This window comes from Pygocentrus nattereri, chromosome 17 (genome assembly GCF_015220715.1).
Source record: "Pygocentrus nattereri isolate fPygNat1 chromosome 17, fPygNat1.pri, whole genome shotgun sequence".
NCBI lineage: Eukaryota > Metazoa > Chordata > Actinopteri > Characiformes > Serrasalmidae > Pygocentrus > Pygocentrus nattereri.
Window position 1 is genome coordinate 32517027 of NC_051227.1, and position 20655 is coordinate 32537681.

The 20655-nt window shown below is 39.9% G+C and overlaps 1 protein-coding gene across 1 annotated transcript in view; it reads right to left on the reverse strand.

Moving 5' to 3' along the window:
* lrrc75a (leucine rich repeat containing 75A) overlaps window positions 1-20655 on the reverse strand; it is a 41350-nt gene that overhangs the window by 7350 nt on the left and 13345 nt on the right. The window contains exon 3 of the mRNA XM_017694867.2: window positions 20044-20156. Within this exon, the coding sequence (XP_017550356.1) occupies window positions 20044-20156 (113 nt within the window). The remainder of the gene's footprint in view (window positions 1-20043; window positions 20157-20655) is intronic.

Here is a 20655-nt window from a genome sequence, read left to right on the forward strand (position 1 = left end):
CAAAGGTTGCGAACTTTTTGCAGAGTCAATCACTACAGACCTTCAAACTTCATGTGGCCTTCAGATTAGTTCAAGAACAGCGTAGAGAGCCTCATGGAATGGGTTTACATGGCCAAACAGCTGCATTACATCATCAAGCACAATGCAAAGCATCGAATGCAGTGGTGTAAAGCACCGCCACTGGACTCTAGAGCAGTGGAGACGTGTTCTCTGGAGTGACGAATCACGCTTCTTTGTCTGGCAATCTGATGGATGACTCTGGGTTTGGTGGTTGCTGGTAAACGGTACTTGTCTGACTGCACTGAGCCAAGTGTAAAGTTTGGTGGAGGGGGGATTATGGTGTGGGGTTGTTTTTCAGGACTTCGGGGATGGCCCCTTCCTGTTCCAACATGACTGCGCAACAGTGCGCAAAGCAAGGTTCATAAAGACATGGATGAGTGAGTTTGGTGTGGAAGAACTTGACTGGCCTGCATAGAGTCCTGACCTCAACCCGATAGAACACCTTTGGGATGAATTAGAGCGGAGACTGCAAGCCAGGCCTTCTCGTCCAACATTACAAATGTGCTTCTGGAAGAATGATCAAAAATAAGATAAGATAATCCTTTATTAGTCCCACAGCGGGGAAATTCCCCATAAACACATTCCTAAACAACATCCTAAACCTTGTGGAAAGCCTTCCCAGAAGAATTGAAGCTGTTATAGCTGCAAAGGGTGGGCCAACATCATATTTAACCCTATGGATTAAGAATGAGATGTCACCAAAGTTTATATGTGTGTGAAGGCAGACGAGCAAATATTTTTGGCAATTTAGTGTATATAAAAACAATTAGCAAGATATTTACTCTCCTGTATATGCTATATGCACGCACGCATGTACACACACACACCAGCACTATATATCAAGACTGCTGATACATATTGCCCTTCCAACCCCCAATATAGACATAGTCTGCTCCATCTTAGACCTACTTTCTGTGCTACCTTTAGCTTGTATTAAATAAAATCATATATAAAATACACAATTGAGTAACACAACATTTTAGTTAATAACTATTTTACCTCTTGTTTTGAAATTTTAAGCTACAGATTTGTGAATGGCTAGTGGTGTTGGTTCATAGCTGTTTCCTGTTTTTAAAGGACACACAAGAGCTACATGCTAATAGCGCTAAATGCTTGACAAACTATAAACTGCTATATATGCACAAATCCATATCCATGTTCTTAAAAAAAAAACTTTATTTTTGGTCATCATAGTAAAAGTGCTCTGGAATTCAGCTAAATATGCATGAGAGAAACCAAGAAATATTACTTTTTAAAATGATTTTACAACTCATCTACACCATGGGAACACAATCTGTAAAGAACATGCTGAAAATTTCCTCAGATGGGACGTCACACTCTGGGAAACTCACAGCACAGATATTTATTATACCTTTACTAAAATTTACTATACTGCATGTATCTTATGTATACATATAATTTAACAAGCTGCTAAAAATTAAATTAGTCCACTCTAGTTTTCCATCACTTCTTTTTCCCTCAGACGGCAATTATTGCCTTTGAACCATCGTCATCAGTGTATCTGTCAGTCACTACAGATATCTGATTACATCACCTTATCGCAGAAGCCCAGCTAAAGGAAAGAAATATGTGATAAAATTCAAACACACTTGAGTCTTTGTTGTTGATAACTGTGACTTCTCACCACTAAAAGTACTGTCAATATGCATGTGTTGCATTAAAACTCATTATCCGTGATAAGTTATTCATGAAAGTTTACACAACAGGCCTGGCAAGCTGCTATAGGACTCATTAAAAAAACAGCGCCATGTCAAGCCACATGAGCAGTTGCTTATAAGCTCAGTAAGCCACGTTATCAGGTATCTCTAAACGATTCTTAAAATGAAATGCAAGGTTTTGGTGGCTGTGAAGAATAAGAGACATGATAATCCACCGGAAAAGGGCACTAAATTTACTTGTGTACATAATTTCCACACAGATAAACATACTGCAACACAACTGTCACCAGAGGTTAGTAAGCTGACTATGAGACTATGTAGATGTAATTTTATTCATGAGGAGATGATGTACACATATAAATTAAAGTCCGTACTCTTTTCAGCATGCAGGTCTCCAAGAGCATCCCTGCCACTCGAGAAGAGAAAGAGGAATGATACTGAAGCCTGTTAACCTTGTGCCAACAATGAGGGCATTTACAATCAGAGATGAAATTACTGTTTCCACACAGTGCGGGCACAGATGCCTTTTTGCACACCTTATAGTTCTGCCTGCCAGGCATCCCCGCTGCACTTCAAATGAAAAGTACTTTGCTGCTTCCCTCTCACTTATTCAAACATCCATTCATTCTTCTATTATCTGTCCATCCCTGGCCTTTGCTTGCACTCTCCTTTTTTCTCTAGAGATCAATTATCCCCCAGGCAGCAGGTGTGTAGGCCTACATGAAGAACGCTTCCTTTTTCCTCTGCATGCAAAGGCAGGGGGTGATATCAGCGTCTGCCTTTATGTGCACAGCATGAATGAACAGGAGAGAGGGAGGGAGGGAGGGAGAGAAAGAGAGAGAGAGGGAACGAGAAAATGGGGAGTAAGACAGTGAGACAGAGAATAAAATAACAAAAGAGAAAAAAAAATGAGAGAGGGAGAAAGAGAGTGAGATACAGAAAGAGAGGGGAGACCTGAGAGAGAAAGAGACAGGACAGAAGGACAGAAAAGAAAGACAGAATTAAAAAAAGAGAAAGTAAGAAAAAAAATGTATATGTATATATATATATATATATATATATATGCAAATGGCAGATTCCTCTTCCACAGTTTGCTGTAGGTAATAAAGGTGTGAGGAAGAGGTTTGAGTAAACATGCATGATTAATATGTGAATGTGAATAAATCTGCTGTGTTTACACCAGCAGTTGGAAGGTGGGAAGGTGAGGGAGACACACCAGCAATGCATTTCACACAGATAGTTCAGAGTATAGCTCAGAAATCCTTCATGGATACAAAATAATGAAGGAAAAAAGGAAAACCTACAAACATATTTCCAACAAATTATACACCATCTGCATGTGCGTCCAACTGTGCCCACTTGTTCCAGACTTGAAGATTCATGCTCCAAATGGCGCTGCTGGACCACTGATGTGATCAATCAATCAGTTCACAAATTCACACACAAGATGTGCTAATTGCGGTCCACAGCGAGCAGAAATGATTTCTGTATGAAATGAAATGATTCAGCCCAGGTTGTTTCTATAGGAGAGACAGATGGACAGTATTACTACCACACCGTACTCAGTTCCTTAAAGCACAAAACTACAGGCAACTAATGACAATTTCCAAAAAAAAAACCAACAAAAAAAAACAAAAACAGTGAAGCTCTAACTGTGGGATATGTCATCTATACAATGGGGAAACAGAATGTTTATGTGGGTTCCATGTTTGTATAATGTATTTGTGACCATATGTAGATTACAGCATCACAGTTTTTGGCCTAGGCAGGGGTTACAAATCGACAGTGAGGTCACTCTCTAATAACTGCCTTCATCACAGGTTAAGGTCTCAGGAAACACAGTGTAGTAACCTGTTGAGTATTATATTCAACACCCAAGATGGAAATATGATAAAGCAGTTTAAGCAAAATTGATTGTCTGGGTTTGGTTCTAATGTTCTAATGAACATGTGTGACTGACAGCCCTCAATCCAGCACACCCTGCCTGCTACAGCACTCATGCTGAACTAAACAGCTCTACATAAACAGGTGGGATTGTGGACTGCCTGGCTGTGTCCATGACTCACTAAAAGCAGCTTTTATATGCTGATCTTAAAGAAGGTAGGGTTCCCTTTAGCCTTACTGATGGAGATGCATGCAGGGAATGCTGGTCTTGCCGGTTAAACAAACAGACAAATAGACAGGCAGACAGACAAACTATTCAACGTATGATTGGATGGACGGACAGGCAACAAGCAGACAGATAACCCAGCTCAATACCTCAGTTATGTTATCTAGGCTAGCTTCTGCTTGGTTGTTACCTTTTGCTTGGTAAGTTTCTCTCAATCAAACAGAGAGAAACTGTCGTGGAATATAGTGCTGTTAAAGCTGTGTGGGCGGCAGGAACCACATAAGCATTGTGATTGGTTAGTGTACTGCACATGTACACACTCAAGATTAGTACCACCTAGTGTACATCAAAAGAAGAACACTTGTGAAATACATTGGCTTTTCAGTAGACTACACATGTAAGAAAGATGGCTTTTCAAAGGTTTTTTTTTTTTAACGAAAGAGAATGGTCCTATAAATTTGCTTTCTCATACAAAGCCCCCCAGCTCTGGAATAATCTTCCTGTTAATGGTCGGGACTCAGACACAGCCTCAGTTTTTAACTCTAGGTTAAAAAATTACTTGTATAGTCAAGCATTCGGTATTTAGTCTTCCCTGTCAGGCCTAGACCTGCCGGAGTCTCTGCTGCTCTGTTATACTGTAATCTGTGATCAGCCACTCTGTACAGAAATGACTCTGTGTTTTCTTCCTTTCTTTGCAGAGTTGAACAGCTGCCCACCCTGTGCATCTGAAGCTGTTGGCCCTTCTGCCCTGATCGGGTGCCACTGCTCACCAGCCATCGGCCTGACCACCACTGTTGCTGCTGCTGCATAATCACAAACTAATCAAATTAGCCACTGCTTTCTTTTTTCCCCACTTTGTTCTATAAAACTTCATAGTAACAATGTTTACTATCCAGTGTCAACCAGAGGAGGATGGGTTCCCCTTCTGAGTCTTGGTTCCTCTCAAGGTTTCTTCCTCTTCTAGGGAGTTTTTCCTTGCCACTGTTGCCACTGGCTTGCTCATGGGGGCTCAGACCCAGATTTTTCTTTTCTTTTCTTTTTGTAATACTGATTGTTGTGTAAAGCTGCTTTGTGACAACACCTGTTGTAAAAAGCGCTAGATAAATAAACTTTGCTTGCTTGCTTGCTATATAGAACCACAAACACTCAAAAGAACCCTTTGCATAATTAAAGAGTTCTTTTCATTGTGAAAGTATTCTTCCGATTGATAGAGAATATGCTGTAGATGGTTCTATATAGTAGCTTTTTGAAAAGGGATATATAGCACGAAAAAGGGTTCTTCTGTTGTTACACACACTTAAAAAGATGGTTCTTTAAGGGTTCTCCAGTAAAGAAAATGCCTCTCTATATAACCATGAACATGATTGCATGCTTAAAGCGTTCTTTGCATCATGAAAGGGTTCTTCAGATTGAATGAGAACATGCTGTAGATGGTTCTATATAGTACCTTTTTGAAAATGGTTCTAAATAGCACCAAAAAAGGTTCTACTATTGTTATAAGCTTGACATGATAATAATAGAAGCACTCTTTTTGGTACTATTTGCCTTTGTTTAAAAGGTTCTATGTAGAACCATCTACAGAACATTCTCCATCAATCTGAAGAACACTTTCATAAGCATGCAAAGGGTTCTTTGTGTGTTCATGGTTCTATACAGCGTCATTTTCTTTACTACGAACCGCTGAAGAACCATCTTTTTTAAGAGGGCAGGATTGACATTGTAACAACAGCAGAACCCTTTTTGTTGCTGTATGGAAACCGTTTTCATAAAGGTTCTGCATAGAACCATCTACAGCACTGCGCAGTCTGCAACCTGAAGAATGCTTTCACAATGCAAAGAACCCTTTAATCATGCAAAGGGTTCTTTAAGTGTTCATGATTCAATACGGAACCATATTCTTTACTACAGAACCCTTGAGGAACCATGTTTTTTTTAAGAGTGTAATTAACAGGGTACAATGTTCCTTCAGTGTTAGCTACATTAGCCTCACAGCTCCAGTGCAAAACTAAACAACCAAACATGTCCTGGTTGATTGACTACATTTGAGGTAAAGTGAAACTTGTACTACTCAGGATGAACCTAAAATGCAATCCAACCTTTACAGGTGAACTTAATGTGACCTTCTCTAAACTTGAATGCACATGTCCAACTGTTCAGTGTTTCAGTACTTTTTGCACAACTTGCTGTTCTCTAACAAGGAGCTTAATGGCAAGGTGGCAGTGGTGGTGGTGGTGTTACAGTGTGGGCAGGTGTGTCTAGTCAATACAGAACTGCCCTACACTTTGTGAATGGTACAGTGACAAGCCCATACTACTTGAATAACATCATTAATCCAGTCATTGTGCGTCTGCATGAGCAACACAGGCCTAATTTCATCTTCATGGACGACAATGCTCCAGCTCATCGAGGTCGCATCATTAGGGAACGGCTGCTGGAGACTGCGGTACCTCAAATGGAGTGGCCTGCACTTTCTCCAGACCTGAATCCCATAGAAAACCTATGGGATCAGCTGAGTCGCCTTGTAGAGGCTCGTAACTCTGTACCCCAGAACCTCAATGATCTGACGGCCATCCTTCAAGAAGAGTGGGATGCCATGCCTCAGCAGACAACGAGTCGATTTGTGAACAGCATGAGACATCGTTGTCAAGCTATAATTGATGCTCAAGGGCACATGACAAGTTATCGAGACACTGACATTTTTTGTTGGGGTATACCCACCACTGTTGTTGGTTTTTGTTTTAATAAATTGCTTGAGATGAAGAAATCACCATTACATGCTTCTACTTAAATGCCCTACTTTCATGATGTAATATCACTGTAGCGAGAACTTTTTATGTTTTCCATATTTTTCACCTGAAAGCCAAATATCCCTAACTTTTTGTGAGTACTGTATGTAAACTTGATTATTCCCCTAATTTTTCCTCTAATGTCTCTGCAAAGTGTAACTGTTTTGATTAGGCATTAAGTGCAGGCAGAAAAAGCTTTATTATTGCAAGGCTTTTAGGAGTTTAGGAGTGATTGTTTTGTGCTGAGGCATTTCTGATTGCAGTATGTTCAGCAGTCAACACAAATGGTCTAAATCAAACGCACTAAAGCTAAATGCACCCGGAGCGAGGAGGGTTGGAATGTCAAGCCGGATGTCTCATTCAGTCCTGGTTTGAAATAGATGGGCAGCGCTGCCAGAGTCAGCGTGAGTGGGTATGAGAGAGAAAAAGCAACAAGCAGGAGGCCAGGAATGAATACTAATGATGCTGCTTCATCTGCATATCATATTCTGACCCTGGTAATGCTGCTACAGAGAAAACAGCAGTGAAGAGGAGGAGCAGAGGAGGAGTAGAGCTGTTAGAGAGAGAGGTGAAAAGTGATTAGAACCGAGTTAAGAGCCGAGAGAGCACATGAAAACTTACAGGGCCGAATTCAAGGTAACGGAGAAGAACAGAACATCTGGAGTAGCAGCCCTGGGATCAGACTGAAGAATGAAAAATGAGATATGAATAAAGAGGTAGTGGGGGGAGGTTTGATGAGGGAAGAAGAAAAAGGGAGCGAGACCAGACATGCCTGAGAGATGACAGCATCATTTCTCAGCAGAAAACAACCCAGATACACCCTTTATAGCCCCACATTAATACTCACATATAATACTGTGTAAAAGTCAGAGACCACCCCTCATTTATTAAGTTTCTAATTAAAACAGCCATTAAGTACAAGTTAGTCATTTTCCAGGAGTTACAGAATAGACGTAAGATATTCTATTTGAAGGGGAAGTCAAAAGAAAATAAGCAAAAAAAAAAAAAAAACAAAAAAAACCCCCAGAAGTTTCCAAAACTGAAATTCAACTGAAAATCAACTCAAAACTGAAATTCAGAGAAACTGGTCTCATAACAGCCTTGTAAGACCACCCAAACTGTCCCATCAAACAAACAGTACTTAAGGCTTTCATTTTTGAGAGAGAAAAGGGAAAATCAAGCTCCATTCCTGCTTCATATGAAAAAAAAAAAACATCTGCAGTTTCTGTCCATCCTTCCAGTGTGAGAAGACAACACAACACTATGAGTCTGAAATGATGTGTCAAGAAGCTGTTAATGAGGAAAAAGGAACAATAGAAAAAAATAACATTTGCAATCCAAACAACAGCTGCTGGTGTTCTCAGAATAATGGACCGACCACTCCATAGCCCAGACCACAACACCTAGATCATGCAACGTGGATCTAAGACTTAGAGGTAAGGAAAAATATCTCTGCAGATTTCTTTGAAAAACTGAAAGCAAGACCTCAGAAAAGAACTGAAACTATAATAAAGGCAAAGGGTGCACAAACTAAATACTAAAAAATGATGAATTAAATTTTGTTGTTGAGCCTTCTGTACATTTTTTAAAAATCTCTGACTTTAAATACACTACTGTATACTTTCTCGCATATGGAGCACACACTGTTCTTATGTATGGTTAAATCATTCATGGCATGCAAGACTATACACTTTATGCTCAAAATAGGAATAATTTAGCTGATTCAAATGCGTATGTAATTTCCACATGAATAAAAATACCCTTACCAACAAGATCTATGGTAATACTGTAAGAAATTATATGTTTTTTATAGTTCTGTGTAGTGCTTCTATACTATATATTTTGCCCTACATAATAGTCACATACTATTACAATAGTAAATGTCTGAATTAACTATAAAATTCTCCTCCGAATTCTTTGAAATTCCTTAGTGTTACAGCAACACAATTATTGCCAAAAGTAAGTATACTAAAATATATAATACTGTTGGAGTAATATATTTTATTAATGTCAAAATGATGTACACATTTGTACCAAGTAAAACATAAACATCTCTTTTATTCAGTGCAGAAACATTCAGACACAGTTTACTATGTTCTGAAAGATGATGACACCCAAAAGGGAGAGAAAACTGTCACTGAGTCTGGAAAATTTCAGCCAGAGGTAACGGAAAGTCTGCCTGTCCACAGAGACAGTAGAGCCGCACCTCATCAGCCCTTGACACTCATTGCTGGTTATTATGAGTTATTATGAACTGCAGACTGTGTTGAACTCAGTCTAACACTACAGAGCAGACAGTGCAGACAGCTGTTGTGTCTCCAACAGTTCATTCCAGCCATAACATCCGACTGTTATCACCACCATCTGCTGCGGTTTTAATCTGCTTTTATTGTGTATTGTGATTTCTTCCTGTGCTAGATACAATAAATTACATATTGGTAACACTTTTAACACTATTTTGAGTTAATGTTCTTAAGGGTTCTTTTTTAGTGATGCAAGAAGAACCACTTTTGGTTCTCTAAAAGAAATCTCAACTTTTTTTTTGTATGACACATGCAAATGTGAAAACATTTTATAGAGTTTAAAGAGCCTCCACATAATGCAAAGGTTCTAAACCATTTGAAGGTTTTTCCAAGAACCATTCGTCCATGACAAGAACACATTCAAGAGGCCTTATTTTCAAGAGTAACACTTTTCTAAACCTAGCCTTAACATAAATCCACAACCAAATGCAGCCCTGTTACTTTAAATGCATACAAATTACTCTGTAATTTTCTTGTTTACTTACTAGTGTTTACTCACTATCTCAGCCAAGTTGGTGCTCTAATGGTTCAGGTATATTATTAAGCGGTTGTAACTATCCATGAGTCATGAGAGTATAATTAGTGATGCAACAGTCAAATAAAGACATCTGGTGGCCCAGCAGTTGCTATGACCCGCACGGTATGCCAGGGTGTAATTCTAACCCCAGTGCTATTGAAAATCAATGGACTATCACCAGGTTGTTGGTTGACAATTTAGCACTTGTAGATGTGCTATAGGGAACCATAAGAAATAAGGCACAACTCAAGTTTCAACATACACTATAAAGCCTACAGTATGTGGACACACCTCTTAATTGTCCTAAGCCCTAGTAAACGCCTTTAAGATGAATTGGAAGGTTGATTCTGAGCCAGGCCTTCTTGTCCAACATCAGTGCCTGACCTCACAAGTGCTCTTTGGCTAAATGGGCACTTCTTAGAAAAGTGGGTTGTTATAGCTGCAAAGGGGGGCCAGGTCCTTATCAATGCCCATGATTTTGAAACGGGATGCCTAACAAGCTCATATAGGTGTGATGGTCAGGTGTCCACATACATTTAGGCATACAGTGTAGATTAATCATATGTTTTAAAAATGATTATTAGAATTGTTATTAGTAAAAGTAGTATTATTTTAAATCTGCTTTCCACAGCTACATCAGACATTTCATCTACTCAGACCCTACATAGCCATTGACTGCTTCAGTTGTTTGCTGCTCTGACTGATCCGCTCTGACATTTCCCCTCAGGATATAAAATCTAATATTGCCTGTTAAACTACCAATTATAAAAGCTGATCTGGTTCTAATATCTGTTGGTTGAGTCATGCTTATAGCTGTCACACAATACTCTATATATACACACACACACACCTTTGGCCACGTCACAACAACTGAATTCCATATTAATGTACCACGTTATAAAAAAACGTTGAGCTCTTTATGGACAAATCTTTGACCATTATGTTGCTTGGAATGTAATAGTGATAGGCGGGGCCATGCAGCAGTATATATATATATATATATATATATATATATATTGAGGTGCTGACAATATCCTTAACACCTGGAACCAAGCTGACTAACTCAGCAGAAAGCTAACAGATTCTGCCATTAATATACAATGTTAGGGCTTTAAAGTAAACGTAAAAAGTATTTAGTGAATGATTCATGGTAACAACATACAAACAACATACAAAATCAAGCATTTGGTACCTGAATGTCTTAAAAGCTTCAAATGTCCATGTTTAAGTCAGAACTAATTAACATTAAACTCAGTTTTAGAAAGTAAATGAACACCACTGTTAGCTTGGTGCTAACATAATACTGTAAATCTCAAAAAAGCTAGTGTAAAACATCACTCTCATAGCAGTAGTAACACTGTTCTTTATAAAAAATGTTTTTTTTTCTGTTAAACACTCCTATATTGTGACGTGTGGATGGCACATTCAATGATTACATGACAAATGACTTATATGACTTATGTTCGTATAAAAAGATGCCAATGGTTCATGGTCTGTGGCCTAACAGCACTTTAATGGTGGTAAAATGACTAACACACAACCTCTCATGGCGTTTTGTTTTGTTAAATCACTTTAAAATTTGATATATGCATCTGTTACATGTTTATCATGAGATAAATGTAGTACAAGGAATGGTAAATATCTAGAATTACTGAAATTATTGATTTCGCTCAATGTAATCAACAAAGATACAGATAAAACCAAAAAGCATAAGCCAGTTGAGAACCACAGCACCAACACCAAACAAATGATCTTGAGCATCATTACTCATGTTTTGTTCAAGCCTAACAGCTTGTATAATAAGGCTTAATGTCTCTAATTCTCCATATTGAGCTATTTGGAAATGAAAATGTGCCATGGTCCCTACCCCTGGTAGGGGGGATAGAGGGGGGTCTGGTGGTTGGGGTCATGCTCCAACTGAGCAGCCGGGAGAGGAGCCCTGCACTGGAGTGGATCATTAGCTCATGATAATGTCCTCCTCTAATGAAACACTGGCAGAAGGGACTAATGCCAATGAGTCATGGCTGGAGAAAACAGAAGGAGCGAGAGAACAGTTAAAGTGATAGTTGAGAACTAATCAGAGTTTTGAATACAATTAAGGACCTGGTGTGTGTAATGGTTGAAGAAGCCTTACAGGTCCTGGTATATTATGCCAAATTCAATAAGGAGAAATCTATTTTATATAGCCTTGTTTATTTACAGCCTAACAGCACAATAAACTGAAGTTAGTGAAAGTTAACAAAAGGGAAGCACATTTATAAGAATGTGAACGTTGTTTCCATAGAAGTGGTGGTTTGGCAAAATGTAGTGGAGCAGCCAAGATATGTTTGTTGTCTCACCTTTGCTTCTTTAGGTTTGCATTGGAGCTACAACGCAAGATAACAAGTAATGGAAGCATACATACAGAACTTAGCACTGAGCAAACTGCACGCCTAAATCATCACATACCTTCAGCTGTGTTAGTTCTGTCCACGCAAGCTGATTGGTTGAGAAACAATAATATCACAGGTTTTTCACACTGAGATGCTGTTACTAAGCAACGACTTTGACAGCTGTAGGAGACGCTCAAGCCATTTGAACGTTTTTGCTTCTTACTTTGTGCACAAACAGAAAACGGATGCTTTTAAGGTTGCATTTGACCGACAGCCGATTTGGTCAGACTCTGAAGATGAGACTACACTAAGACTACACTACACTTTTCAGTCAGCAGCTGTAACAGAAGAACACAAACAACCTGAAATTAGCCAGAAATAAAGTGAATACCATTTGCCAAACAAAATGGACTGTAAGATGCTTTACAGACTGGCTGGAACAAAACAACATTAATAGTGATCTAGCAAAAATTAGTAAAACTGAGCTAAACTTGATATTGCAGCAGATTTATGGCTCAGTCCGTACTTCAAAGGACGAGGCTTACAGCAGACTGAGCAGCGAGTGAGCTGAGTTTGATACTCTGATGAGGCAACAAGCTGCTTATTTAGGAACTATAATTTGGCGGAAGGAACTGCTAACATTAAAACATATTAAACCTTCAATGCCCAATTTATTAATCTCTTACTTTATTTATTTAACTGTTGTATAAAAGCAATAGAACACGAGAGGGAGTGTGTTATCGCGAATGACATCATCAGCCATGATGTTATTTCTCAATAACACGATCACTCTTGCGTTCTATTGCTTAAATAGACTTTATGTGGTTTCTGACATACTGTTATTTAAAACAATGGACCAAAATACAGAAAAAAAATCTGCCTTCTATTACTATGTACAGTACTGGTTTAAAATTCTAAAACACTATTTATCTGGACAGTAAGCAATATTTTCTCAGAAAAACTCTAATATTAGAATAAATACAAGAAACATTAATAAAATAAGTAGTGATTTATGATTTTATTTTATTTTATGTATGTTAATGTGTTCGCTTAACCATTTCCAAATCTCTCCTCAAGGAAGCCCACTATTTGCAGTCACAGTTCAAAACCTAATTCATCTAATCCTACATTAAATTAAATCTGCTGATCATTAATTGAAATTTAACTAATCCATGCAATGTTTGGAGTGCAGCAAGAAATCAGGAACTAAACCTGTATTAACTATACTAACCAGGATATTAATAACTTCACTGAAAACAATGCATTCTTATTACTTTTTACTACTTTAATGTTCACATTTATTCTTACATTAAGTTAGAGAGCGTTTTTACAAGCATTGTTATCGCTCAGATAAAGAGTTTTAAACAACTTGCTTGCCTTTGGCAAAGTACTGTATATTTTAAAGTATCACAAACCAAATAAGCAAGTCTATTTGATATTACTTTACACCTTGGCACTGTTTTAGGTATGCGTATGATGATGTAGCCATGCAGTTTTCACAACGCTAAATGTGTTGTTCTCAAGGTGAATGTTTTCATTACTTAAAAGCTACATTAACAGCTTTTGGACACCAAACATTTGGGCTAAGGTGTAGTAACAACCACATTTGTTGGCTCACAGCCAGTGAGCCACACAATGCCTTTCAGGGGTCTTGTCACTCAGATTCATTCATGCCTTGGGAATACTACAGCCTCCTTTTCAACCTAAACATGGCACGAAGGCAGCCTTCAGATGAGCCTTCACTGACCTTCTTTAATATGGAATAAACTTGTGCGGTGCCCTGACAGCCTCCGGTTTGTTCCTGTCAATGGTCTAAAATGTGCTTTGAACTCTAACAAATTGGCTAGAAAACACAGCGCAGCTGAAATGTGAAGAGGTTGTCTAACTAATCAGCCCATTCAAATACTGTCAGCTGCAGCCTCATCTGCAACAATAACTCACACGGCTGTGAGCGATCAGGGAAACAAACAAACAAATAAACAAACAGTGAGCCGATGACCAAAAATTAAAAACCCAAAGCAGTGCTTCTAGGGTAGGGTAGGGTAGGGCATCTGCCCACACAGCGAGGATTAAACACAAGCCCACTGGAAAGGAGGAGGAAAGAACAGGTATCTAATTGGGTCAGTGTGGAACACATGCCCTGGCAAACACAGTCCTGAAGTTGCAGTAACAGCAGAGGCAGCAGCAGCAGCACACAATGAGGGAACTAAGATAAGTCCAAATAGCTGGAGCTCTGCAAGGCTTTTATCCCTCCACTCCTCAGCCCAGGCCTGGAGAGCAGTGGAGAAATCAGCACAGAGAGAAGAAAAGCTTCAGCTTATCCCAAGAGCCTCCAACAACACAGGCTACAAACACAGACCCTTATACTCCTCATTCTCACCACACGTACACTAATTCAGTGGCTCTCAACCCGTTCTTGTCTTAGGCACATCCACAGCTCTTAATCTGTTGGAAGTTAACGTTGTTGTCAGTGACTATGAAAGTCTGGTTTCATTCCAAAATTATAGGCATTAATGTTAAATTAACCCCCCATCCTTTCTGTTACGACAGCCTTCTGGGCACTATGCAGGCCAGTCAACATCTTCCATAGCAATCTTGGAAAACCACTTCTTTATGGACCACAAAGATGCAAGCACACAGTACTCTAGAATATCACTGTAGCATTAAGATTTCCCTTTAACAAGTGGGCCCAATCCATGAAACACAGCCAGGATGATTATTCTTCATCCACCAAACATTATAGTTACTATGCCTTTGGGCAGGTAGCGCTCTCCTGGCATCCACCAAACCCAAAGTCATCCATCTGACTGCCAGATAGTGAAATATGACTGTGGCAGCATGGTTTACAAGACTCCACCAGACACCTGGCATTGTGTATGATGACGTTAAGCTTGTGTCCAACTGATTGGCCATATAAACCCCTTCCACGATTCTCCCATCAAACAGTTTGGACATCGCTTTCAGAGGCAGTTCTAAATCCCACTGTACCATTCCACTGCTAATGCACCCCACCCCTCACCCCCCCGCCCTGACTACCCCCGTTGGGAATCACTGCATTAATGCACAACCACAGAGTGGCACACAAACACACACAAATACAGGCTGTGTTGTACCATCTGTGAAGAATCTGCACATTGCAAAGCTGTGTGGTTGTACAATAGCACCCTGACTGCTGCATTAACTACTGGGGACGAGCCCTCTCTCATTCACCGTGCTGAGTAAATAGCACTGTTCTTCATCAATGGAAAGGCAGAGAGGGAAGCAGCTGAGATGGCAGTCTGGGAGAGAGGAGAGTGTGTGCATGTGGGCTCCAGTAACATAATATCAGATACCGTCTCCTAAGCACCTTCAGGCATCTCTGGAGTCCTCTCATCGTGTTTCTAGGCTCAAAGCCCAGATCGAGGGCACATTTGTGGCCATGGTTTTTAATTTGTCATTACTCTCTCAGCGCAGACCAATCGGTTCTCAGACAAACGGCAGGCAGAGTGATGACTTAGCTTAACTGCCTGTAGAAAGGAGCCAGGGATCGTTGTTTTTAAACTGACTAATCACTTATTTAATGAACGAAGCCTTCATTACGAGATGCTCAGGGGCTTCTGCCCACCTCCTACGAGCAGATCCGAGGATAAGCCAGTCATTTCAATCATATGAGCTTGCATTAAAATGGAACTTTGAATTAAAATGTTTTTTTGAGGAGGGAGCAAACCTGACCATCACTAAGTGCTCAGCGGATGACAGGGGAGGTTGTTATGCTCCCTCTGATGGAGCTAGGTGATAACATAAAGGGCTGTTGGAGAGAAACGAAATAGATTAGGGAGAGAGACAGAGATGAGAGACAGATAGCTATACAGAGAGAGAGAGAGAGAGAGAGAGAGAGAGAGAGAGAGAGAGAGAGAGAGAGAGAGAGAGAGAGAGAGAGAGCAAAAAGCATGAATTCTTTGGCCATGAGTTAAGATTAATACTTGCAGTCTGAAGCAAACTGAAGGTATATACTAGATATACTGTCTTGATAACGCAGACAGACAGGCTAAACCGACCGTCTGCGATCCGCCTTGAGGCGTCACCCAGGTTCAACTTTATAGAGACTGTGTCTTTGCCCCGAATTAAAACTAAATTTAATCATAGAAAAGCTCAATCAGTCCGTTTAAATAACCTAATCAACATATATCCAAGTTCTGATGATAGCACTAACACCTTAGATCTAAATACAAATCCAATTACAAAAAAGAAGGCGTTTTCATTATTTAACATTTACAGACCACCAGGGTCATACTCTGAATTTCTAAAAGAATTTAGTGACTTCGCTGCAAACCTGGCTGTGTGCAACGATAAAGTAATAATTGTAGGAGATTTTAATATTCACTTTGAGCAGGTAGATGACCCACAAAAAAAGGCATTTACCTCAATCCTAGACTCTGTTGGTTTTACCCAAAATGTAACAGGGCCTACACACTACTGTAGTCATACGTTAGATTTAGTTTTGACACTAGGTCTTAACATAGACAAGCTTAATATCCTACCGCAAACCACAGCAATCTCCGACCATTACCTAATTTCATATGAGCTACGACTTAGCCATAATATATATACGTCCCCTCGTTATTCAACAAAGCGCTCAATAAAACCTTCTACTGCCCTACAATTTATAGGAAATCTCCCAGAACTATCAACGCCAGTCTCCACTGCATCAGACCCAATGGAACTAGATTTATTAATCGATTATTTAGAAAATACCTTACGATCCACTTTAGAAAATGTGGCCACACTTAAAATAAAAAGAATAAGGCAGAAAAAGCTCGCCCTGTGGTACAACGATAAAACCCGGACCTTAAAACAAACAGTTCGGAAACTAGAGCGGAAATGGCGACAAACCAAGCTGGAAGTGTGCCACTCTGCCTGGAAGGACAGCCTTATAGAGTATAGAAATGCCCTCACTGAAGCTCGCTCAGCATATCTGGCCTCGCTGATCGAGAATAATAAGTATAATCCTAGAGCACTGTTTAATGTGATTTCCCGAATCACAAAAAATCAGGCAGGTACTGAACCAGAAATTCCAGCAACTCTCACCAGTGAAGTTTTTATGGACTTCTTTAATAATAAAATTGAAAATATTAGACAACAAATTCAACCCACAGTATCAAATTCAAATCCAGCTTGGCTGTCATCTGACTTGACTGATACAGAACAAAACACAGCTGTAGAAAAAAGCCTGGAAACTTTTAACCCACAACCTGCATACTCGATGCAATTCCCTCAAAATTACTCAAAGAAGTACTGCCAGTTATTATAAACCCTATTTCAACTATAGTAAACTCGTCCCTTAGTCTGGGCCATGTACCCAAAGCTTTTAAACTAGCAGTTATCAAACCCCTGATCAAGAAACCAAATCTTGATGTTGCCGTTTTGTCTAATTACAGGCCTGTTTCTAACTTACCATTTACATCAAAGTTCTTAGAAAAAGCTGTGGCCCAACAACTTAGTTAATATCTACACAAGAACCATATATATGAAAAATTTCAATCTGGATTCAGGCCACACCACAGCATTGAGACGGCTCTAGTTAAGATAACTAATGATCTTCTTCTTTCAACTTTCCAGCCACACCTGGCTCAGCAGCAAAAAATCTTGGCGTTATAATTGATTCAGATTCATCATTCGATCAACACATAGGCAGCATCACTAGGACAGCTTTTCTACATCTTCGCAATATTGCCAAGATAAGAAATGCCCTGTCCCTGCCTGATGAGGAAACACTAGTACACGCTTTTATTACTTCTAGGCTAGACTACTGTAACGCACTACTGTCAGGATGCACAAGCAGGAATTTAAACAAACTCCAACTAGTCCAAAACGCCGCAGCCAGGGTCCTCACTAAAACTTCACCATATTAGTCCAGTGCTATCATCACTTCATTGGCTGCCTATTAAATTCCGTATTGATTATAAAATCCTTTTATTGACTTATAAAGCCCTACATGGTCTTGCTCCCGAGTACTTACAAGACCTTGTTTTGAGCCTTGTTATGAGCCATCACGACCACTCAGATCACAGAGTGCTGGCTTATTAATAGTCCCCAGAATTCAGAAGGTTTCAGCTGGGGGAAGAGCTTTTTCTTATAAAGCCCCCAAACTCTGGAATGATCTTCCAGAAACTGTTCGGGACTCAGACACAGTCTCAATCTTTAAGACTAGGCTGAAAACTCACTTGTTCAGTTTAGCTTTTGGTAGCTGATGTTCCCCCCTAGATAAAGGCAGCAGATCCAGGGGTCCATGGACACAGGGAATTATAGTAAACTGAGACACGGGTGCTGTCGTCCTGCTGCTCGCACACGGTCACTCAAGTTTGTGGACGGTGGAGCGGAGAGATGCCGAACTGTTTCAGAGTGCTGCCGTGTCTGTGTGTCCTTCTGGTTCTCTCCTTTTAGCTAAGCTGTCATAGTCAGATCTGCCGGAGTCGTTAGCCACTCTGGAAATGTTTACATTCCCTGTTTATGTACAAACGGATAGAATAAAACTAATTCCATCTCCCTGCTTTATTTCCGAGTTTACAATCACCCACATGTCCGGCCGGACACTGAAGGACGACCGACTGCCGAGCCCTCCTGCTACCCACTTCAGACCAGCTGCCACCACCTGCCTTAGACTAGCTGCCCACCCTACACTGATATTCTCATGGACTCCTAGCTATTCCTAATACCAATATTACTGCTATTAATATTAGTAATATTAGCCCACTGGGGGGGGGGGTTACATTTTTACACTCCTGTTAAAACTTTGTCTTTTCTGAAATTCTGTAAAGCTGCTTTGTGACAACAAATAAATTTGATTTGATTTGATTTGATTTGATATGATATATCTAACAAGTTGGCCAGCTAGATACACTAGCTAGTTAGCAGGCATTGACATGAACTACTCAGCTAGTCGATAAATCTACTAGCCAGCACTGTGAGCAGCAGATGGCTAGTGGTAGCAAAGGTGCAGTGAAGAGGCAAATGGAAAGAACAGAAAACAGTTTTGCTGCTAGACAAAAAACAAGATACTTTATTTGCAAGGACATACAAGATGAAAGGAAACCAATTAAGCCATGCTAAGATACAGGGTGGTGAGCACAACCTAAGAGGCCATCTCTGATAGGAAAGAGCCATTTCACTGACAGGCAAAATAACTAGCCACCAAACGTTTAACACAACCCCTAACAAAACCAAACTTGTGTTAAATTGAGTGGAATAAATTGAGGCGACAAACACACAAGGATATCTGGTTTACTTGTTTTCTACGGCTTCAAGCAAAACTCAGGAACAGCTTATTAAATTGGAACAGCGTGAATGTTTCCCGGTTTAGCAACTAGGCGTATATCTCGTTTTGAAAGGCTTTTTTGCATCTAAAGATTGTTACTCATCAGCAATAAAATGTTGCACAGATGGGCGGATAGCTAAAGCCAGATTAAATTTTCTGTGAGAGGTTAGATTTTAAAAACTGTGGTTTTTATCGTGCAGTTTCCATCTTACATCCGACAGTCTGTATACTTCTGTGGGCTGAAACTTACTGAAATACAACAATTTAAATAAATGGTAATGACAACTGGTTGATTAGTAAAAATTAATATTTGTGCAGTCCCTACTAGTTAGTGAAGTGTAGTTCTGAGGCTAACGTTACAACAATGTTAGCTAGTGTTAACCAGTTGTGCTAACATTTTTTATGATAATTTAAAATGTCATTGCAAAACTGGGAACTGTCTGTAATGAAATGTTAAAGTTCAGCTTTGCACAGAAACTTAATTTCCCGTAGTGTCAGCTCTCCATCAGATTTGCTTCTCAACTTCAACACAAAACCAGGATGGCAGTAGCGATAGTGATGGTCATTTTTTTGCAGGTCATTTTGTAGGTCCCTTTACCTTTTTTGTATAATCTGGCAGGCACGCGTGAACATAAATGATATCGGCCAGTCTGCCCCTGAATTTTATTGCCATAATGATTTGGCCAAGATTTTAGTGGCATCATCTTGCACAGTGTGACGTGCAATAAACTTATAAAGCTGGTGTTATCGCACAGTTTGCAGTCGGCTTAAGAGAGAAAGTGTGATGAAGGTAGGAGAGAGTGAGAGAGAGAGAAGCCTGTTGTGTCACTGAGGTAGGAGATAGAGCAGATGTCCTTGCTGCTTCCACATGACACCCACCCTCACCCTCCTCCTTCTCCTCTGTGCTGTCTGCCCTGCTTACCAGGCCTGTGGCTTCCTCTTCAGCAGGCCCTGTCGTTTCCACTGTGAGTGTGGGCTCAGGTGGTAGGTTAGCTGCCGGCACACCTTCTCCATGGCCCCCAGTGAGTCCCCTTCCTGACCCAGACAGAAAAGATAAAGGGGGGAGGGATGGTGGACAAAAAGAGGTGCCAGTTACGCAACAGACCCAAGAGGTTTAAGGGTTATACCAACATAAAACATTAGCACGTAATATAATCTGTCATATGATACCACACTCTGAAAAAAGGTGCTAAACGGTCACTGGAATGGTACCATCAAGTGTACATCTTCAGTACCTTTAGTTAGGAAACATATTCCAACACAATTATCCGTTTAATGTTGTACTGACTCCACATACTCTGTGTTGCTTTTTTCAGTTTATTTTTCTGTTCTAAAACATTGTCATACAGTACCTTTCTTTCTGACAGTACATCAAAAACAATTTATAAACTTAATTATGCCACATATTTCCCTTCAAAATTCCCACTTTTTCACATCATCAGAAAGAACTTTTCCCAGTTTCCAAAGTAGGAAATCTCTCTAGAGATTACTTTGTCACTGCTGTAAGAGATGAAAAATTGTGTTCACAACAGAT